The sequence below is a fragment of the Magnolia sinica genome, chromosome 10 (genome assembly GCF_029962835.1).
Source record: "Magnolia sinica isolate HGM2019 chromosome 10, MsV1, whole genome shotgun sequence".
Taxonomy (NCBI): domain Eukaryota; kingdom Viridiplantae; phylum Streptophyta; class Magnoliopsida; order Magnoliales; family Magnoliaceae; genus Magnolia; species Magnolia sinica.
The window spans coordinates 82,536,944-82,560,951 of NC_080582.1; the positions used below are offsets into that span (position 1 = coordinate 82,536,944).

General features: G+C 41.2%; 1 protein-coding gene across 1 annotated transcript; it reads left to right on the forward strand.

The window, feature by feature from the left end:
* The first annotated feature begins 1,047 nt into the window (after positions 1–1,047).
* On the forward strand, positions 1,048–22,424 carry LOC131217174 ((DL)-glycerol-3-phosphatase 1, mitochondrial-like). Its single transcript, XM_058211970.1, has 6 exons — positions 1,048–1,201; positions 9,287–9,511; positions 13,963–14,023; positions 15,001–15,148; positions 15,575–15,654; positions 22,137–22,424. Exons 1-6 carry the CDS (start codon positions 1,123–1,125, stop codon positions 22,267–22,269), a joined length of 726 nt encoding a protein of 241 aa, XP_058067953.1. The 5' UTR covers positions 1,048–1,122; the 3' UTR covers positions 22,270–22,424.
* Positions 22,425–24,008: the final 1,584 nt, after the last annotated feature.

The window sequence follows — 24,008 nt, forward strand, 5'->3', positions numbered from 1 at the left end:
CTAAGTAAACTCTGTTGGGCCTACCATAAATGTATGTGGTCTATCCACACCATCCATCAATTTTTCCATCTTATTTTTACGGTTGAGCCCAAAATTTAATAATACCCAAAGATCAAGTAGACCATACCATAGGAAATAGTTGGAATAATGATTTCTACCGTTGAAATCTTTTTTGGGCCCACAGTGATGTTTATTTCTCATCAAACCTATTCATATGATCACTCAGACATGAATGAAGGGAAAAAAACAAATACAAGCTTGATCCAACACTTATGTGGCTCTGAGAAATTTTCAACGGTAGATGTTCAATTCACACTGTTTCCTATAGTGTGGTCCACGTGAGGTTTATTTATACTTCATTTTTATGCTAAAGCCTTAAAATTATCTGGTAAAATGGATGAATGGAGTGGATAAAATACATAAATAATGGTGGACCCCACAGAATTTACTCAGTACACTTAGGGTACTGAGTTACTCAGTAGGCAATCGGCTGCTCTTTGCTGAAATCGGATTGCGTACTGAGTTTCTCAGTACGCTATTACCGTATTAAGTAAACTCTGTTGGGCCCATGATGAATGTATGTGGTCTATCCATGCTGTCTATTAATTTTTTCCATCTTATTTTAAAGGTTGAGCCCAAAATTTAATCATACCCAATGATCAAGTGGACCATACCATCGGAAATAGTTGGAATAATGATTTCCACCGTTGAAATCTTTTTTGAGCCCACAGTTATGTTTATCTCTCATCAAACCTGTTCATACGATCACACAGGCATGGATGAAGGGAAAAAAACATATATAAGCTTGATCCAACACTTCCATGGTTCCCGAGAAATTTTCAACGGTAGATGTTCAATTCACACTGTTTCCTGTAGTGTGGTCCACTTGAAATTTATCTATACTTCATTTTTATGCTAAAGCATTAAAATTATCTGATAAAATGGATGGATGGAGTGGATAAAATACACGAATAACGGTGGACCCCACAGAATTTACTCAGTACGCTTAGGGTACTGAGTTACTCAGTACGCAATCCGCTTCCCTCTTTGCTCAGGGTAGCTTTCCCAGTAGAGAAAGAGAGAGTGAAGAGGGAGAGAGGTCTTCTTCTTCAACCCGTACAAATGGCGAAAGCGTCAGTTGAGAAGTCAGCCACACGCGCGATCACTCGCATCATATTCGATATGGACGGTCTCTTGATCGGTATTTATTATTATTATTATTTACATCTTCTTTAGTTCTTGTGGATCTATTTCTAATTTCATTTCGTTCTGGGGTTGGGAATTAATATTTATCTTCTATTTTGTAATTCGTTTCGGTTGCAATTTCTTGAATTCCATTGCTTGGAGTAATCTGTTTTTTTTTTTTTGGGAGTAGGCATCGGGATCTTAGATTCCCCACTTGCAAGATCTGAGCTTTTCATTAGGTGGGGCCCACTTGGAACACGCCATGGCCTAAAATATAGGCCGTTCCACAAGTGTACGAGGAAATGACGGTGAGAAGAAATGCCCGGGTGATTGGAGTGGGACTGAGCTTAGCTGTGGGTTGTACTGATTTCTTGGCTGTCGTATGTTTGTGGTGGGCCCCACTTGATGAATGGCTTGGATCTGGCACACATGTACCGCGAGTGAAAAGTTCAAGCTTGCTCAAGAGAGTAGCAGTAGGCATTTCTCATCTTTTTATTGAGGAATCATGCAACGTTTGATCGACTTTTTGCTTGTCCCTGTAAACTTATGCGTTGGGCCCTCCTTCTGACGGTCAATAATTTTGAGGTGGGCCATGATGGTGGATGTGAGATACTTCCAAGTTCCTCTGGAACCAATGATCTTAGCCCTCTGATCGACAAACAGATCCATAGCTCAAGTGGTAGACTGAGTGAAGATAACCTCGTTTCAACACTGAGGTCTTGGTATGGATTCCCAAGCTATTTGGGGCCAACTTTCAGGAATGCTTGACAAGCCAAATGCTGAACTAACATCAACCCTCCTCCTTTACTTAGGCTTGCAACCAGCTGCCGAATTGCTACCAAATGGAGTTAGTAATTACCCTTTTAGGGAAATTATGTGGTGCACTAATTGAAGGAACCCTAGGTTCTGTTCCTATTCATGAAAGGAGTACATGGATATGAATCAAAGAGTCACCCAAGTAAAGATTACCTTAATAATGATGCATTATGATCGAAGTAATATGGAATGACCAGAGTATCTTCGTCATGAATGAATGACCAATAAGCAGTGTTCGAGTTGTCGGTATCGCTACAAGTTTCGCTGGCCGGAGGTAAAGATATAATATCGTTATCGCTGATAATATCGCCGATAACCGGAAATGCAGGGAAAAAGGGAGAAATATGGGGAAAATGGTGGAATTTTTCAGTGAAACTTCATGACATGCCTAAATACACATATTTACATATTCAAGAATGAAAATTTTGCAAAAAGAATGCATTAAATTAGAAGTTTCCATTTAATGGTGGCCAAAAAGTATGCGTTGTCGTAAGAGCGTTATACTAAAAGTGAGAGATATTAATATCTCCAGTTGACCACACCACAAGAAAACAGTGGAGATTGAATGCTCACCATTAAAAACTTTCTAGTGCTCACTGTAATGTTTATTTGTCATCCAACCTGTTGATTAGGTCACGCACACATGGTAGAAGAGAAAAAACAAATATAATCTTAATCTAAAACTTTCGTAGCCTTTAATGGTAAGTGTTCAATCACCACTCTTTCCTGTGCTGTGGTCATATGAGATTTTGATCCGCCTCATTTATGGTCTTATAGCATAAAATAGTCTGAAAAAATAGATGAATGGCATGGATAGATCACATACATGATTATGGGCCCCACATAGCACTGTCAGTAGCCACCTCGCTACTGACGCTGTCAGTACGCAATCCGCGTCCGTTGAAACGAGGTATCTCCACTCAGTCTGCGAGTTGAGCTATGGTTCTGGGTGTCTTTGGCTACGGCTTTTGTCAGTAGCCAACTCATAAATTGAATTACCTACTGAATGACTTAGTAAGCTCTAAGTTGGGCCCCCTGTGAATTTATGTGGTTTATCCACACCTTCCATCCGTTTTTTCATATCATTTTAGGTGTTGAGCCCAAAATTGAAACTTATACAAGTCTCAAGTGGACCATACCATAGGAAACAGTGGAAATAATGATTTCCACCCTTGAAACCTTTCCACCTCATGCAGTGCAGGACTAAGATTTCCTTCCTGCGCTGCAAGCTCAGGTGGGGCCCGCTGTGATGTTTGTGAAACATCCTCCCCGTTAATCAGTTTTGTGAGTTCATTTTATGACATGATGCCAAAAACGAACCGTATCTAAAGCTCAGTTGAGCCTAAAAAGTGATAATTAAACGTCCACAGTTGAAATATTTGTGGGGGCACAGAAGTTTTGATTCATGCCAAATTTTTTTTTTCAATTCATCTCAATATTAATGACGTTATTAACGGTACAGATGGCATGTAAACATCATTGTTGAACCAGGAAGGTTTCAACGGTTGGAATTTCCCAAACCACATTTTTCCTTTAGTACGACTCACTTGAGCAGTTGAACGTGAACCGGGGAGGTTTCAACTGTGGGGTCCATCGTAATTTATGTATTTTATCCACTCCGTCCATCCATTTTAGTAGATAATTTTAGGCCTTGAGCCTAAAAACGAAGTATATCCAAACCTCAATTGGACCACACCGTAGTCAACAGTATGAATTGAAATCTACCGTTGAAAATTTCTTGGGGGCCACAGAAGTTTTGGATCAAGCTGATATTTGTATTTTCCATTCGTCTATGTTTGTATGATCTTATGAACAGGTTGGATGAGAAATAAACATCACTGTGGGCCCTAGAAAGTTTTTAACGGTGGAAATCATTATTCCAACTGTTTCTAATGGTATGGTCCACTCGATCTTTGGGTATGCTTAAATTTTGGTCTCAACCCATAAAATAAGATGAAAAAATGGATGGACCGCATGGATCAACCAGATGCATTCTCGGTGGGCCCAAAAGAATGTGCTCGGTACGTTAACAACGTACGGAACCACGTACGCGATCCCTTTTACGCCCGCCCGATCCCCATTTACGCCTGCCCAATCCCTAAATTCCGATAATCCCTCTCAAATTTCAAATTTCCATCTCCTTCCCACCGAAATCGCCAAAATTTCAACCGAAAATCCCTCTCCCTCATCCCAAATAAGAAAAAAAAACCTTCAAGATCTCGCCCCGCAAGCGGATTCGAGAAGTTGCAGGATTTGTCGACGGAAAAAAGAAAAATTTTGGGGTTGAATCTTACCGGATATTGCCGATCTGCACTCAAGGCTTTGAATTCGGTCTTCCTCCAGATCCGGGCGAAAAAACAGGTAATTTTTCAATTTTTTTACATTTTTTCGCTGACACTACCCCTTTTATCGACAAAGGGGGTTGTTGGCTACAGTTCCCACCTGTGGTTGGTGGGAACAGTGAAATATCGACGATATTTTGGAAAATACCGATAATCCGGGGAGATTATTGGCGATTTTTGGGAGCGAATCGAAAAAACGGGGTTTCGGTGTCTCATAGCCGGCGACACCGATATTATCGGCGATATTTCGATAATATCGCCGATATTTTATACACTGGCAATAAGTAAACAAAAGATCCTGATGTCTAGATGCATAAAGTTTACATGTAATCATACTATCAAAAGGCAATACTTTTAGCTCAATAAATGAAAAATTCTAACTGAGTATTTTTGGAACTTGCATTAAAAGCAAAGCTACCTCCATAGTATTTACTATTAGAAACATAGCCAATTTAGACTCTAACCAAGGGATTAGTAAGTTTTCCTTGAATTTCTTTTATTAAAGTGGTTTGTTTAAACTTGGAAAATCTTAGGTGCTTGGCTATTTTTCACGATTTCTAGAATAGGATTTCTAGGTTTACTTTTCTCTGTGAAAGATGCATGTTGGTGGTAGGCCTGGTAACGGGTGGGCCTGGGGTTGATTTAGGGCTGGATATTGGGCCTGTTGGGCTGATCCTGTTCAAAAATTTGATTTTGCTGGGTCCATGCCTGGCTCATTGCCAGTCTTGAGCCAGTCTTAGTCAGTGGAAACTGGAAACAAAGTCTCTCTATAATATGTAGAGGTGGGGTGTATGGGTTAGTGAAAAGAGTGGTGAGTAGAGGTTAAAGAAAGGGCTATTGGTCGTCTTCTGTATAGAGAATGCTATTTTAGCATTTTTTCCTCAGCTTATTCTCTCTTTTGCCTTTTCATCATCTTTTTCTTTGTGGGTTATTGTCATTATTTGTTATGTGCATACACTTCAACTGGTACCCAAGCCCAAGTTGGCAATTCAGGTTGCTTGGTTCATTGCTCATCTTGACTGAATTCTGGGGTGTTGGTGGTCTATTTCTTGAGGAGTAGAATTGGAGCTAGGTAGCATTGTATTTTATTTGCTCGAGGAAGAATACATTGGTGGCTGATAGCAAAAGGAGAAGAAGACCCTTGATCTTTAGTGATGGCCGAAGACAGTGGAGTGTTTGTTCGGCATCCTAACGCTCACCAATCACGACAATGTGGACTGAACATCCAGGATCCAGGTATCTCCTATAGGACTGTCAATAGGCCGGGTTGGATATTACTGAACTCGGATCTGAACTCAACTAAGTGAATTGGATTGGGTCTGGTCAGGTTTGGATATGGGTACTAAACATGAGGTACCTGATCTAAATCGAATCACTTTAGGTATTCTTCGGGTTGAGCAGCACAAGAGCGTTGTTCTAGAAAATGAGATTGCCTCATTGAGGTAGGGCAACATTGTAACCTAATGATCTAGAGAATGAAACAAGGACAATCAATTTTATAAAAAAAGTGTCACGTTAGATATGCATCAACATGGCAAGTGGGAAAGTAGACGGGTGATTTGGCCATATGCAACTGAAACAAAACTGCACCAGTTAGAGGAGTGAGCAGGTTCAAATTGAAGGCTCTAAAAGGCAAGGGAAAGGCCCAAAAGGATGTGGGTGGGGTTAGAGAAAAGATTCGATGTCCTATGGTTTAACTGAGGATATGGTCATGATGAGACTAGATTTGAAAAAAAAAAAAAACTGAGGATATGGTCATTTAAAGAGTAGAATGGTAAAACATGATTTGTGTAGCTAACCCCAGTTTGTTGGGATATATATATGTATCCAGTGTATAAAATATCGACGATATTATCGAAATATCGCCGATAATATCGGTGTCGCCGGCTATGCGACACCGAAACCCCGTTTTTTCGATTCGTTCCCAAAAATCGCCGATAATCTCGCCAGATTATCGGTATTTTCCAAAATATCGTCGATATTTTATTGTTCCCACCAACCACGGGTGGGAACTGTAGCCAACAACCCCCTTTGTCGATAAAAGGGGTAGCTGTCGGCGAAAAAATGTAAAAAAATCGAAAAATTATCTGTTTTTTCCCCCGGATCTGGAGGAAGACCGAATTCAAAGCCTTGAGTGCAGATCGGCAATATCCGGTAAGATTCAACTCCAAAATTTTTCTTTTTTCCGTCGAAAAATTCTGCAACTTCTCGAATTCGCTTGCGGGGCGAGATTTTGAAGGTTTTCTTTTTTCTTATTTGGGATGAGGGAGAGGGATTTTCGGTTGAAATTTTGGAGAAATCGGTGGGAAGGAGATAGAAATTTGAAATTTGAGAGGGATTATCGGAATTTGGGGATCGGGCAGGCGTATATGGGGATCGGGTGGGCGTAAAAGGGATCGCGTATGTGGTTCTGTACGTTGTTAACGTACCGAGCACATTCTTTTGGGCCCGCCGAGAATGTATCTGGTCGATCCATGCGGTCCATCCATTTTTTCATCTTATTTTATGGGTTGAGACCAAAATTTAAGCATACCCAAAGATCGAGTGGACCATACCATTAGAAACAGTTGGAATAATGATTTCTATCGTTAAAAACTTTCTAGGGCCCACAGTGATGTTTATTTCTCATCCAACCTGTTCATAAGATCATATAGACATAGATGAATGGAAAATACAAATATCAGCTTGTTCCAAAACTTCTGTGGCCCCCAAGAAATTTTCAATGGTAGATTTCAATTCATACTGTTGACTATGGTGTGGTCCAATTGACGTTTGGATATTCTTCGTTTTTAGGCTCAAGGCCTGAAATTATCTGCTAAAATGGATGGACGGAGTGGATAAAATACATAAATTACGGTGGACCCCACAGTTGAAACCTCCCTGGTTCACGTTCAACTGCTCAAGTGAGCCGTACTAAAGGAAAAATGTGGTTTGGGAAATTCCAACCGTTGAAACCTTCCCGGTTCAACAGTGATGTTTACATGCCATTTGTACCGTTAATAACGTCATTAATATTGAGATGAATTGAAAAAAAAAATTGGCATGAATCAAAACTTCTGTGGCCCCACAAATATTTCAACTGTGGACGTTTAATTATCACCTTTTAGGCTCAATTGAGCTTTAGATACGGTTCGTTTTTGGCATCATGTCATAAAATGAACTCACAAAACTGATGAACGGGGAGGATGTTTCACAAACATCACAGCGGGCCCCACCTGAGCTTGCAGCGCAGGAAGGAAATCTTAGTCCTGCGCTGCATGGGGTGGAAAGGTTTCAAGGGTGGAAATCATTATTTCCACTGTTTCCTGTGGTATGGTCCACTTGAGACTTGTATAAGCTTCAATTTTGGGCTCAACGCCTAAAATGATATGAAAAAACGGATGGAAGGTGTGGATAAACCACATAAATTCACAGTGGGCCCAACTTAGAGCTTACTGAGTCATTCAGTAGGTAATTCGATTTATGAGTTGGCTACTGACAAAAGTCGTAGCCAAAGACACCCAGAACCATAGCTCAACTTGCAGACTGAGTGGAGATACCTCGTTTCAACGGACGCGGATTGCGTACTGACAGCGTCAGTAGCGAGGTGGCTACTGACAGTGCTATGTGGGGCCCATAATCATGTATGTGATCTATCCATGCCATTCATCTATTTTTTCAGACTATTTTATGCTATAAGACCATAAATGAGGCGGATCAAAATCTCATATGACCACAGCATAGGAAAGAGTGGTGATTGAACACTTACCATTAAAAACTTCTTAAAAGCCACGAAAGTTTTAGATTAAGATTATATTTGTTTTTTCTCTTCTACCATGTGTGCGTGACCTAATTAATAGGTTGGATGACAAATAAACATTACAGTGAGCGCTAGAAAGTTTTTAATGGTGAGCATTCAATCTCCACTGTTTTCTTGTGGTGTGGTCAACTGGAGATATTAATATCTCTCACTTTTAGTATAATGCTCTTACGACAACGCATACTTTTTGGCCCCCATTAAATGGAAACTTCTAATTTAATGCATTCTTTTTGCAAAATTTTCATTCTTGAACATGTAAATATGTGTATTTAGGCATGTCCTAAAGTTTCACTGAAAAATTCCACCAATTTCCCCATATTTCCCCCCTTTTTCCCTGCATTTCCGGTTATCGGCGATATTATCGGCAATAACGATATTATATCTTTATCTCCGGCCAGCGAAACTTGTAGCGATACCGACAACTCGAACACTATATGTATCTATGTGTGTTTTTCTATGTATGTGTGTGTTGTATATACGCATGCAAGTGCGTACATATTTATGTATGATGTATGTGTGGATGGATGGTTGAACTCAGATGCATGGGAACCTAGGAGAAATATGGCTCAGCACTCAGATTAGTGGGGTACATGGATGCATGGCAACCAAGGAGAAATATGATGCCATGCCACACTCGGATTAGTGGGGTACTTGGATGCAAGGCAGACTAGGAGAATATGGCACCACACTCTTATTTTTGGGGTCCGCCATCTGTGTGAACCACCAATCTTAGTGTATGCTGGCTCCTTTTCCTTAGACATTTAAGATTAGCATTTTCCATTCATATCATTCTTTCCCTTTTCCATTCATATCCTACTTTTTGAAAAAAAAAACATCATTTTCAGCTGATTGGGGTTTTAATGTTTCCATGTCTGATTACAACTGATGTCCATGTCTGTGCTACTTTTTCTGTAATGGAGAAGCACACCTGATTTTCATTTCTGCCGAAAACATCATTTTGAGCCTTATTACTAAGTTTTCTTTTTTGGTTATGTTTCTCTTTTGTTCTTTAACTCATATAAGGGGGTTAGTTTTGTGATAATAGCTGTTGTCCTTTCCTAGGAGTTATGTTATATTTTATGTGAGGTAAGAGCTGCATTCTGTTTGCTGACAGAAAGCTCATATTGGCTTGCTTGTGCCACAGACACTGAAAACTTCTACACTCTGGTCCAAGAAAAAATCCTCGCTAGATACGGAAAGCAATTCGATTGGTCTCTTAAGGCGAAAATGATGGGGAAGAAAGCGCTAGAAGCTGCAGAGGTATTCGTCAATGAAATGGGACTGAGTGGACTTCTCACAGCTGCTGAATTTCTTGAGGAAAGGGAGGGAATGCTACAGAGCCTGTTTCCAACTTGCCAGCTCATGCCAGGTATTCACTGATACCGAAGGGATTGCATGGCCATTTTCATCTAAAACATCTGTAATCTTAAATAAACTAGAAACACACCCGGGGCTATAAAGATTTCATGGTCGTAACATATGATCATGTGTATGGTATTACTATTGTACGTGGTAATTCCTTATCTCTCAGAAAAAAGTGGTAATTCCTTAAGTGTTCGAGCCTGTGGGTCAATGATAGACGGGGTGAGTTTCAACATTGAGGTCTCAGGTTCGAGCCCAGCTTACCTATACAAAAGTGGTAATTCCTTACCTCTGGTTATTCATCCAAAAATAAATAAAAAATAAAAATCCATACCTCTAGTTATTGAACTCGTGAAAGTTTTCATTGTTTTTTTTTCCCCTGATCCATGCACATATTTATATCCATTTATTTTGATAATTTTGGTTGAGTAGACCTCAGTTGCAAGAACATGCCAACCAAGGTTCCTGTTCGTGCTTCCACTTGGGATTCGTGATCCCACTCCTTCCGAGGCATCTCAAAGTTCTAACATTTTGAAAACAGAAGCTTTCTTGCTCCGGCACCAGAATCAGGTCCTGCTTCCCCTCATGCTTTGTGGAACTAAGATATAGAACAAAACCTAGTACCAGATGCATCTATGAGGACTCATCCTTCGGTACTCCCTGCAAGTTTCCTCCCTGCTAGGTGGGAGATGCACTCTCCATTGGGATTGTATAGATTAGTGAGAATATCATGGAGCCTAACTATCCTTCTTGGTTATGGATGCTGTGATCATATAATCAACCTTCTTCTACAGTAGATCACATCTTGTTTTGTTAGGAATGGGCTAATATAAATGAAGCTGTTGTCGCTTATATATGAGGGCATGTGCTCATTGGTGCATGGATTTTCACAATAGAATGCATGCATGTGACCTTAGTCAGTGAGAAGCTATATAACATAGGCACTTAATTTTATAAAAAATTGCCTGTCTGGATACTAGGGTTTCCGTGCCAAACAACGGTTTAGGAAAGGGTTTTCCTTTCGTATGAAAATTTTTGTTGTTTGGATAGTGTTAAACCACAAGAGACTACATTGTGGAGACCGTAACTTGTTTATTTCATTAACAATAATAGGAATATATAGAATGAGGGACATATGTAGAGATCTAAATCTTAATAAAAAGAGAAATTTCCTAATCTAGAAAGATTATCCCAATCTACTCTAACATTCCTCTTCAAACTCAAGGTGCTTTAAAAGGTGGAACTTGAGTTTGAAAGTGCACGGTTAAAATTCATTCAAAAGCAAGAGAAACATGCAACAGTAATATGATATGAGCATAAGGTGATGAAATGATGAGTAGCATGAGGTGACAAGATGACGAGTAGCATGAAGCGACGGGACAATGAATAGCACAAGGTGAGCAAACACTTTTAATGACTTCTGGGTTGTGAACTATTGGCACTTCTAACAATTGGTGAACGATCTAATGACACTTCTGTTAGTCGGGATTTCACCAATCGGTCTTCTACTGGATACACACTTCTGGTGGTTGGGAGTTCAACCGTCACGCATCCAATGGCACTAGATGTTCCGACAACAAACAAAGAAAATTAGTTTGGCCACAAGGCCGGCCAAATTAATGGGGGCCAATCCAAACACTACCACAAAAAACCAAGTTTGGTCCAAACGCTCAGCACAAAAAACCAAGCCCGGTCCAAATGCTCAAAAACAAAGGTGCACGGAGGAGATGATTGATGATGTCGTTGGCAAAGAAGGGGCTATTGGTGAGTCACGGCAGTCGGGTTTGGGAACAGTTGTAGCAGTCCAAAAAATGAAGGCTCTGGATTTGGAAATAGGTGCAATCAAGACTATGACAAGGTAGGTGAAATGAATGATGAACAAAAAATGAGTAGAAAGAAATCAAATCGGGTTTCTCTGAAATCAAGTCAAAATTGCCAATCAAAGTCTTCACAATCAAGAAACTCCCAAAAGCCAATCCCCTTAAAATCCAAACATTGGCAATTGCATATCCATGAATCCCTAACAAAACCGCAAGCGCCTAGTAATGCTGACTTGTGACATTGATATCCCCATGATATGGTTTGAGTTGCTATAAAGGATCTGGTCTTTGGAATTGGAGAACAATGGCTAGATCTAGAGAAGATTGCTTGCTGATGTCCAACAACCTTTGATGAAGAAGCAGACCAGAAGCTGATGTGACGGATTTTTTGGTGCTAGATGCCAGTGGTGCTTTATAAATGGGCAACAAATCGGGGTCTGGGGCTGTCCAGATTGGGGCCATTGGGTTTTGGCAGTGGTCAATTGAGGCAAGAGATGAAGGTGGCGACAATGACATGTTGAGGTGCGGAAGTGAGATAAGTTCAACGAAGTTTTGGAGATGCTGTAAAAAAACAAAGTGGTGATTGGAGGTGGCAGAAATTCGACGTATTCGTTGCTGGGTGGCGATGGGCGCTGTAGTTGGCAGGAAAAAAATTTATGGTGGCTAACGACAAGCAAAGGGCAATGCCGGTAAATGGGGACGAGAGAGAAACAGAAACGGGAAACACACCGGTTGGTTACTGCCGGTGGTGGTGAGACAAAAATCTAGCAATGCCAGGCTAGAGAAGAAGATGGCGGTACCAGCGATGAAGATGCTGGCTTGCCGGATTTAACGGCAGTAGGAAATGATATGAGGGCAGAGAGCAATGGTAGAATGTGAGGGGTGAGAGGGATTTGACTCGATCAACAACATGCAAAGACATTATGCAAGTTTGAGGAAGGGGCGATGGGTCGTCAGATTTGGGGATTCTGGTTGCAGTGGGTCTTGGGGAAGATGCCATGCAGGTTGCCCTTGAAGGGTGGGGATGGACAGCCAGAGAAGAAAGGGTGAATAAAGAGAGATGGGGTTAGGGTTTTACCCCAATCTCTGATACCATGTTAGGCTGCATTGTGGAAACTATAACTTGTTTATTTCATTAACAATAGTGAGAATATATTGAAGGGGGAGAGAGATCTAAATCCTAACAAAAAGAGAAATTTCCTAATTTAGGAAGGTTATCCTAATATAATCTAACAAATAGAAAGGAAAAGGATGGATTCCACTATGAAATCATTACACTTTTCCATAATTTGAGTTCTTAGCACAAGAAACTAGGTGACATTTGTGAGAGGAATATGATATTTCTATTCACTATCCAAAGAGGAATTCTAAAAAGGGAATCCATGTTTCAATACTGCTAATGGAAATCATTATTAGATAAATTATTATTTTCTTTTCTTTTCCTTGGATTCTGTGTGTCCAAACATGCCCTAGGGTAAATTTGAGTTTATCCTTGTTTCTCATATATTTAGCAGTATTTCTATAGCATTTGTATAAATTTAGAGTACTTCTAGTTTTGTAGATGCATTTTACCATCTTACGCACCCATGAACTATAATTTATATGATGATGCATTTTTCCATATTGTTATGCATTTGTACAAACGTATTGGACTCTTTAAGGGTCCCCCAAGTTTGACACCTCGTGTCCATGTCAGACATGAAGACATGTTTGTGTCCAGTTTGCGTAGATAAGAAGCGAGAACACACTTCAGCTTGCTTTTTTACATATCCTTAAAGCTTTTCTTAGCAACTAACTTATTCTTTTCTGAATCGACTTCTTTTCTGGAACAAACTCTAGCTAGTTTAAAGATGTTATTTCCCAGAATGGTCCAAGAATTCTGCGTTCTAGAGGCATTCCTTTATTATTGTAGATTTTTTTGACTTTCTAGATTGGCTAAACATTTCATCATCATCTAAGCGTGTCCAATTAATTGGGGCCGGCTACATGAATCCTGTTTTGCCATTCCATTCTATCATGGGCCATAATAGGGAATGCCCTAGTATGAGTTTGGAATGTCATATTGTTCGGATTCATGATGGAAGTTATGACATAGGTTTGACATGGGCTGCCACCTGACACAACCCTCCTTTATCCAGGCTTGGAACCAGCAATGAGAGCTCAAAATTCCCACAGGCACATTGTAATATACTACCACATAGGGTGATTACAATCAAGCACTATCTAATAGTCTGTTGCATAGGTTGATTACAATCAATGAAATACTAGGCAAATAAGAGGAGAGGCAAATGAGATTGTTGACACATTAGCTAAGGAGGGCATCATTTGCCCTAGCCTTTGTATTGGTAATGCTTTCCTGTTACTGTAATTTTCTCCCTCTTTCCTTTGAATAAATTTGTTGCCAATCCATTAAAACTAGGAAAAGAAAAGAAAAAAAAAGAAAAGAAAAGAAAAGAAAAGAAAAGAAAAATCATAACAGGTTCGCACTGATGAATCAAATGTTGACTAATTGGAAGACTGATGATTTATTCATTTCATATGCTTGCATTGTGTTGTTGTTTCTCGCAATGTTAGATGATGTTTTCATCACTTTCTGAAATTGCATTTTCTCCCATAACGGGGTTTCCTTCTTTTGTAGGAGTCAGCCGTTTGGTCAACCATTTTCATGCAAATGGGATACCTATTTGTGTGGCCACAGGGTAATGATCGATTGTTCTTTTCTTTCTTTATATGCTGCACTTAATTGCATATATTTGAATTTTGTGCACTTAACGGTACATCATGCTATATCCATTGCCTCTTTAGAAAGACATTAAAAGGATATTGATTCCACAATTTAGCCATCCTTTTCCGGACTGGTTGTAAAACATTAGGGTACGTGTTTGGGTGTTGGTGGTTCCCAATGTTGCCATTAAACCTAGCCAGCCAAACCACGGTTAAGATGAGAATGAACCACAGTTCTAAAACTCACTGACTCAACTCGAAACTCGGCTGAGTCAACTCGACTCGGTGAGATTTCAACCTGAGTCTCTACGAACCTAGGTTTTGGGCTTGACTCGGCCTAGATTTGGGTCGTCGAGTTGAATAGATGGCTCGGTTGACTCAATGCAGCCCGGTGTGACTCGAACTGAGTCACTCACCTTAAGTTGCGGGATTTTATTAAAAAATAAATATATGTTGGGAGCAACATTTGATCTCCTCGGTTGGGGAGGTACGACCTCAACTAGTGGGATACCAGTAATGTTGTTGCTCTGAGTTAAGATTTATATTACTAATATGAGATCTAACTATTTTAAATACTATTAACAATCCTAATATTTTCAATTTATAATAATTAAATATTGAGTTGAGTCTTCGAGTCAACCTGACCCGGCTGAACGTTGAGTTGAGTTGAGTTTTTGGGTTTTTGAACTGTGGAATGAACCTTCCCGTTCTCATCTTAACTGAGATGTCGGGAGGAAGCAGAAAAACACTAGCCATCTGATGCATGTTGTTTTATTCTTGGATCTGAATGCCGAGTGGTTTACGTTGGTTTGAGAAGCCCTGCAAACTGCAATTTGGTGTTACACCTGAATGCTACCTACAACGTTGCAATTATTTCTCTCACATGAATACACCCCTGAATAGTACCTAAAATGTTGCAAACATTTCTTTGATACGAATACACATTTGGCAGTTCTCACAGGCGGCATTTTGAATTGAAAACAAAAAACCATGGCGAAATCTTTAAACTGATGCATCATGTGGTCCTCGGCGATGACCCAGAAGTCAAATGTGGCAAGCCATCTCCAGATATATTTCTCGCAGCCTCTAGACGATTTGAGGTATTACTGTATCTCTAGTGTTGCAAAGACAAAACTCAAAACCTGTATTTTCCTTTGTCAATGATCAGGCTCTTCTTCCATGCAAAGCTTTCAAGCTCCCTTTGTAGTCATGTTAGCTATTTAAGGGTGCATCAGAATGCTCAATTGAAATGAATTGCAACTTGTCGAATTCATTATATGGGAAGTGACCAAAGTCGGGGTGACACCATTTTAATTTATAATGACAAGCAAATGCCTTTCTGCATTTGTAATTGCAGAAATTGCAATTTGGAGGCTACCTCACTTTCGTCATTTGCTCTCTATCTGATTGAGTTATTCCAGCTCAACATTCAATTGATCATCCAAACACAGCAAAAGAGGGCAATTGGTATTTAACTTCTTCTGACAACTTATGGATGACTTGCAATGGTGATATGGATGACTTAGGATGGCACCGTGGATCCTGGAAAGATTCTAGTATTCGAAGATGCACCATCAGGAGTTGCTGCAGCGAAGAGTGCCGGAATGTAAGTGGATTCTGTCAAATTGTCTTGGTTTTCATTACTTTTTATCTGCATGTCTTCATTGGAAAATGTAAAAGAATTCTCATTCTTTTGTCCATTTTAGTTTGGAGAAATGCTCTAGTGCTCTAGTGCTCTCAGAGCACTATAAGTTGTAGTGCTCCTAGTTACACCTGTTCAGTTACACAGTCCAATCTATTGAACTGAACTGTCCACTAAGTTCAGAACACATTCTTAAGGCTACCATGCATAAATCACACTGATCTGGTGATCCAGGCCATCCTTGATTTAGCGTTATTTCCAATCCATGGATGGGATGGCTACGATTGCCTTACATAAGTGATTCTTTAGAATCATAAGCAATCCATGATGGTTTCTAACAAATAGATGGGTCAAATTGTTGATTATAACTATTTTTGTGTATATGATCTTGCCTGTCCATATGAAGACCATTGATCAAATGGTTAATATCTGTTAGATTAGTGTGATGCTTGCATCATTGCTCATGATGTGCATTGGGTCTAGTGGACAGTCTAGATCAATGGATTGGATAGTCCAAGTATCCCAATGCAACTATATGCGACTATAGTTCAATGTGTGGAGTCCAATGGAAGACCTCTCTCAGATCTGAAATCGCCCAGAGGACGCCGACCGACTCCAAGAAGAAGCAGGGAGCTGCAGCGTCTGGCGACTAGAGGGAGGAATGCAGAGGTATGGTCTAAAAGGGTTTCAGTGTAGGGATCTCGGGGAAGTGTCGTTTCCTAATGAAGCTGATTTCTTGGAATGTGAGGGGTGTGGGGTCCAAACAGAAAAGAAGACTCATCAAAGACACCTGTGATAGATATAATCCAGACATTGTGTGTCTCCAGGAAACAAAGTGTAAGAGTTTTGACGATAGGCTTTTGGGCACTCTCTGGAAAGCTGCAGATGCTAAATAGGTTGCTCTCGATTCCACCGGTAGTGCAGGTGGTATTCTGATAGCTTGGAGGTCTTCAAATTGGCAGCTCCTCAATAGTTGGTCAGGTCGTTTTTCGCTATCGGTCATTCTTCAGCAGGTCTCTTCTGGCTTTACTTGTCTATTTTCTTCTGTTTACGGGCCTTCTCTTGAAGCGGACAGAAAGTTCTTCTGGGAGGAACTCTCGATCTCCAAACAAAAATTTTCAGGCACCTGTTGCATTCTAGGGGACTTCAACATTATCAGATTCGCTAATGAAAAGTCCCACGAACATTCGGTTTCTCCAGCTATGGAGTCATTCTCGCGCTGGATTGATGATCAGGAACTTGTGGATTTGCCACTTTTAGGGGCTAGATTTACTTGATCTAACGGAAGAGAGAATCCCACAATGTGCAGGCTAGACAGGTTCTTAGTCTCCCCTGAATGGTTAGAACGTTTCCCGCTGACTTCCCAATCCATCCTTCCTAGGACCACGTCTGACCATTGTCCGATTTCCTTAGAGGTGGAGGAGCAGAATTGGGGTCCCAAGCCTTTTCGGTTTAACAGTTCTTGGCTTAAAGTTGAAGGGTTTTATCAGAAAGTGGCAGATTGGTGGGCAAGCTTTCGGGTCGAAGGTTACGTAGGATTCAGGCTTTTTTCAAAGTTGAAATTGTTGAAGGCAGCCCTCAAGAATTGGAACAAGAGCGTTATGTGCAAAAGGGATTAGGAAACTGAATCTCTGTTAACTGAGTTGAAGAATTTAAATGCCCAGGCCGAAGTCCAGTCGCTACCCTTCGATTCTCCAGTTGGTTCAATCCATTGCTAACAGGGCTCTCTTAAATGAAATTTCCTGGAAGCAGAAGTCTCGGCAAACCTGGATCAAAGAAGGCGATAGGAACACAAAATTCTTCCATACTGTTGCAAGTATGCGCGCCAGGAGTAACAAAATCAGCACTCTTATGGTGAACGGGGTTCGTATAGAAGATAAAGACGAGATAGCGGAAGAGATGGTATCCTTTTTCAGCTCCCTGCTGAGGGGAGAAGAGTGGCGAAGGCCTTCGTTGGAAGGCATTCAGTTTGAAAAAATATCGGTCGAGGAAGCAGAAATGTTAGAAGCTCCCTTTTCCAGCGATGAAATCAAGCAGGCTGTTGATTCCCTTGGTGCTGATAAGGCCCCAGGCCCGGACGGCTTTTCGAATTTATTCTTCCAACATTTTTGGGAGGTGCTCCATTTCGACGTTATTGAATTCTTAAATGAGTTTCACCAAAGGAGCAAGATTTCTAAGGGATTAGGGGCTACTTTTTTAGCCATAATTCCAAAAATGCATGGAGCATCCTCCCTTAAAGACTACAGACCGATCAGTCTGCTGGGAGGTCCCTACAAGATTCTGGCAAAAGTGTTGGCGAATCAGCTTGGGAAGGTTATAGGGAAGCTTATTTCAGAGAATCAGTGTGCTTTCATCCCTGGAAGACAGATAACGGATGCGGCTCTGAGCGCAAACGAGTGCCTCGACTCTAGTTTCAGATCGGGATCCAAGTATATCATGTGCAAGTTGGATATTGAAAAGGCCTACGATCACGTCGATTGGGCTTTCCTTTTGTATCTGCTTGATCGTATGGGATTCGGGGCAAGGTGGAGAGCTTGGATGGGAGAATGCATCGGATCGGCTAACTTCTCTATTCTTCTCAACGGCTCCCCTAAAGGATTTTTCAGAAGTTCAAGAGGTTTGAGGCAGGGCGACCCTTTATCCCCCTTCTTATTCCTTATAGTTGGGGAGGCCTTGTCTAGGATGCTTCTTAAAGGGCAAGTGGAAGGTCTATTTAGTAGAATCCGAATCAAAGGCATGTCAGCGCCGATTACTCATATTCAGTATGCGGATGATTCCTTAATATTTTCCGAAGCCTCTACAGATAAAGTGGAAAATCTTCGAACCATAATTCTATGTTTTCAGGTTGTTTCTGGTTTGAAGGTGAATTTGGCGAAATCGAAAATTATTGGGATTAATATGGAAAAGGTAGAGGTCGAATCTCTGGCCCAAGCTTTCGGAAGTGCAGCTACCTCTCTGCCTTCCTCCTTTGTGGGCCTCCCTTTTAAGTCTTGGAAGACCTTTGAAAATTGTTTGGGAGAAAGTTATTCACAGATTCCAGGTATTTCTGGCGCGATGGAAGTGCCGGTACCTTTCTTTAGGCGGTCGTCTTACCTTAATCAATGCCACTCTCTCAAATCTCCCAATTTATTTCATGTCCCTCCTCAAGTGTTTGGCTTCGGTGTTGGCTACTATTGACAAATTGAGATGAGATTTCCTTTGGCACGGTACAGAGGAAAGGAAGAAGTTTCATCTTCTTAAATGGAAGGAAGTCTGTTTACATACGGATGACGGGGGAGCAGAGGTTAAAGAGCTACAAGCAATGAACAAAGCGTTACTCGGCAAGTGGATTTGGAGACTTGGGATGGAGGAAGGGAGGCTTTGGAACTCCATCATTAAGAGTAAATACGGGATTTCTCCTCGTGGATGGTGGTCTAAGGAGTCCTCGCCTTATAGGTTGTCTCCCATCTGGAGAGATATTATAAAGATGAAAAAGGAGGTCCTCCCTGAAATCGGTTTTGCCCTTGGCAATGGAGAAAAAAATTGTTTTTGGGACGACATTTGGATCGGAGATCAGCCGCTTAGAAAAAGATTCCCGAGTCTGTACTGTATTGCCTCTTCTAAAGACTCTTTCGTGGCAGATCATTTCGTGATTGAAGACGGTAAAATTATCTGGAACGTGACATGCAGTAGGAATCTCCAAGATTGGGAGATATCAGATTATGCGGACTTACTGGAATGTATATATGTGGCAATTCCTTCTCCATCTTCAGAAGATAGCATGTTTTGGAAACTAGAAAAATCTTTGTTGTTCACAGTTCGTTCTCTTTACAACCGTCTGCACCGCCAGCAGTCCGAGTCCTTCGATCATTGCTCTTTCATTTGGAAATACGCTGCTCCCCCAAAAATTCTCGCTTTTGGCTGGTTAGTTACCAAAAAGAGAATTTTAACTGTGGATAATCTTAGGAGGAAAGGGATGGTCATTCCCAACATATGCCTATGTTGTATGTGGTCTGAAGAAACAGTCGACCATCTGTTGTTGCACTGTCCTTTCTCCCTGTCCATTTGGGCTGATTTCCTGTTTCGGTTCGAAATGTGCTGGTGTGTCTCTAGCGACGTTCAGTTGTCCCTCCAGGCGTGGCATGGGGTTCATCTCGGGAAGGCGAAAACAGTCATTTGGAGGATGGTTATCCTCGCAGTTTGGTGGTCAGTCTGGGGAGAAAGAAACAATAGTCTTCAGAAATTCTTCTACTATCGCTGGGGAGGTTGCGTCTAAGGCAAAACGGTTGTTGATCGAGTGGGCTGTCAACGTCGAGGGCCTTAACGCTTGTGATTTTTATTTCTTAGGCGTGTAATTGCTGTCTGCCTTCTCAGCAGACTTCTTTTGTTTTTTCTTTTCCTTTTAATAATATAGTCATCTTTCAAAAAAAAACTAATGCAACTAAGAGCGCCATAACTTATAGTGCTCTGAGAGTGTTTGTGTCAGAATAGTTGAATTCTTGATGGATTTTATTTCACCGTGCAAGTGAGAGGATTTGTGAAAGTAAGATTACTAACATCAAATTATCAACATATGAAAGTGGTTAGACCCAAGGGCTTCGATTTGACATTTCTGTGCTTTTGAGGTAGAAGAGATGGGCACCACCTTTTCTCCAGCCAGATAATTTTCCCGTCCCACTCTTGAAGTTATCTGAATGTCGATTTGGGATGGTTTACCTTTCTCCAGATGTTGTTTCCCTTACTGTGGGGATTTACTTCTGAATCACATTGAATTGATGATCAAATGGTTGTTTGAGGTACATATAAACGACCTCTCAGGGATTTGAACTGGAGTTTTGTAATTTGAGAGGAAATTGCGATCCCTCGTCTGTTTTCTCTTCCTTTCAAATTACATAACTCCATTTTGAATGAACACTTACCAATTCACCACCAGAATGTTTTTCCTTGTCAAGTAAGTTTCAGGTTCTGTGATTAATCTTCTCTGAGAAATTGGGGTTATCTGAAATTTCTGCTGTTCCTTTTGACCTCTAAACAGGACAAGCATGCTAGGGCTGGCAATGGCCCAGCCTGACCAGTTCAAAATCCAGGCCTGAACCAACCTCAGGCCTGCCCATTTCCAGGCCTATGCAAGATGACACCAACTTTGATGAGGCTAAAATCTCAAATTCTAGACAAGAGCCTGGCTAAAGGGACTTGTGCATTAGGACATCCATATGCAGTCATGGGTGGATGCACCAATGTTGCCCTAGTGTGTGATATCAAGTGGCAGATCAGGTGTGACCCATTGTGCAGATGCCCTGGCCCAAAAACCAGGGCGCTGCACTCATCAAGTGGGCAACACCTGTGCAAAGACAATCGACAGTAAGAAAAATGGCCAATGGTTCACGTTCAACACACACAGATGGCCTATCCAGTGAGTGGACTGGCCTAATTTATTGGCCAGGTATCCAGATGGTGGGGACTGTCTGATGAGCAACTTGGATCTAGCACATGTGGGCCACGTAGGCAGTATGCCGGTCTATGCATGTGCAATTCCCATCCCTGTTTCTCCTGAAGACAAAATGTCCTGCTGGTTTGCTAGGAAATCCTAAAGGCCAAACCCCAAAATAGAAGTTAATTTTCTTATGAATGTTATAGTTCTAAAACTTGCTGACTTGACTTGAAACTCTCCCGAGCCATCCAGATTTTAGCTGAGTCGTAAGGAAACTCGATTTTGAGAGTGACTAGGCCCTGACTGGGGAAACTTGTTGAGTCGACTTGCTAATTCTGTCGACTCGAGGCAACTTGTGGCGACTCCAACCTAGTCATTCCTCTTGGTAAAGCAGCTTTTAATAGAATGAAAAGAAGGTAGGGTGGGAATTATACTTATGAGCCCCTCTACAAGGTTAGCAGACACCCTCAACCAGCAAGCTGTGGTGCTCTGAATCTTTGATGCCTGCTTCCTTGTTTTCAACTGTTTATAACATCACCATTTTACATATTTGTTACTATTCCTATTGTCTTGAATTTATAGTTGTTAACTATTTAGTCAGGTCGACTCTTCGAGTTGATCCGACCTGACCTTGATGAACATCGATCCAAGTTGTTTTCAGGGTTTTAAACTATGATGAATGTTACTGAATTGATTACTGCTGTAGGAGTTAGAGAACTTTGAGGTTAGATAGACCTCATGTTGATAGTTCTGTCTAGAATGGTAGAAACACCTAACCCACTGATGATATGATCTTGGCCAACGATCAAGATCATTGAATCTGGTGGGCCACCATGTGGATGGGCTATATCACAAAATGCACTGATGCAACTATCCCAACTGACCCATGATTAAGATCTGGTTGCCTATCACATGGGTGGGTCAGAACAACTGAAATTGTAGATTTTTGAACACCCTTAAATTATTCTGATTATTTTCTCTGTCCCTCCATGATGCTATTGGCTGTTTATCCTTTTTTTTTTTAAATTTTTTTCAGGTCAGTAGTTATGGTCCCAGATCCCAGGTTGGATAGTTCGTATCATGAAGGTGCAGATCAAGTCCTAAATTCCCTTCTGGATTTCGATCCGAGCTGTTGGGGCTTGCCTCCATTCCAAGATGCTGCTAGCTAAATGATGCTTTCACCGGTAGCATTTAGGAGCGGGTATGCTGGTTGTTGAGAAATATAATTCATGAACTAGAGAGCTTGATTGGGATTAATGACAAACTATGTAATTCTTCTAATCTTTGGCTATCAGCCTATCCCATAATTCCATAATTTTATTTTATTTTTTTATGTCCAAGAAGAAAATTCCTTCAAATTCCTTTGGCTATCTGACAAAATGGATGGACAGCGTGGATGAAACACACATCATTGCTGGCCCCACAGAGCGCCTGCCTGGACCGAGTCTGTCCAGACGGGCAGGATGCAATCGGCGATGGAACCGTCCATGTCAGGGACGCTACGTGAAATGGGCTAACCATAAGAAGCTTACTCTTGATGGATCATTTGGACCATCACCATATTTAGATGAATTTAGGACACTGAACCGAAAATTTTCAGTTGCTCGCATTAAACTCGAAAAATCAAAGGTCAGGATCATCGTTGAAGTGTGGTTATTGAACTATAGTTTATTTATGATCTTGATAGCATTGAGAATATGGTCTGTTCGAATCATTGGACCATCTCAAGATGCAGCCTACCGGGTGTGGACTCGGATTCTGTAGTGACCCCTCCAGCTCGGTACTCGTCAAACCTCTGTAGGCCCCACCATGATGTATGTGTTCTATCCACACCATTGATCCATTTTTCCAGCTCATTTTATGGTATCATCCAAAAACTGAGACAGATCCAAAGCGCAAGTGGACCGCACCACATGAAACAGTGGGAATTGAATGCCTGTGGTGGAAAACTTCTTGTGGGCCACAGAAGTTTTGGATTAAGCTGATTTTTATATTTCCCTTCATCCAGGTTTATGTGACTTTATGAACAGGTTGAATGACAAATAAACATTGTGGTGGGCCCTAGGAAGGTTTCAACATTAGGCCACTATCCCCTAAAATGAGCTCGCAACATGAATGGACGGCATGGATAAAATACATATATTATGATGGCCCCCACAGAGCTTTTCCGGTACTGACCAGTACCTAGCTCAGTACTGGAGGGGTCACTACCGAATCCGAATGAAGTTCGATCATAACTTGGCTCAACTACTCGAGCACTTTATTTCCGTAGCTGGAGAACACATGCATCAAATCTGGGCTGTTCATTTCGTGGCCCATAGAACGGATGGACTGTATTTGGAAAGTGGGTATGATCCTAGCTAGCGGCAGGTGCACTCTTTTTAGTTGCAGATGTCCATTCATCGATGTCCAGATGCTTCTAATCTGTGGCTAGGAGCATTCGGTCTCTGCTATTTTTTAAAAGCACCCATACATGGTTAGGCCCAATAGATGAATGGTCAGATCCTTCTAAGAGTACTTTCTCATGTCTAATTTATGTGTTGTTCGAACGGTCTTGGTTCCAACCTTCAAATCCTCCTTGGGTGCATAAATGTTCTATGTAGATCACTCTTCACCGTACACGTGGCAAAAAATCAAGGTGATTTGGTCTCATTAACAGAGAGGCCCACTAGATCAACAGTACTAATTACCAGGAATCTTTGCCACGTGTACCGTGAGGAGGGGGCATGATCCCCGGATCCACCAAGGTGGAAGAGATCCCTGACCGTGGGGCCCACCTTGATGGATGTGCCTTATATCTACGCCGTCCATCCGTTTTGAAAACCCATTTTAGGGTATGATCCCAAAAATGAAGCAGATCCAAATCTCAGGTGGACCATAATATAAGAAACAGTGGTAATCGACCATT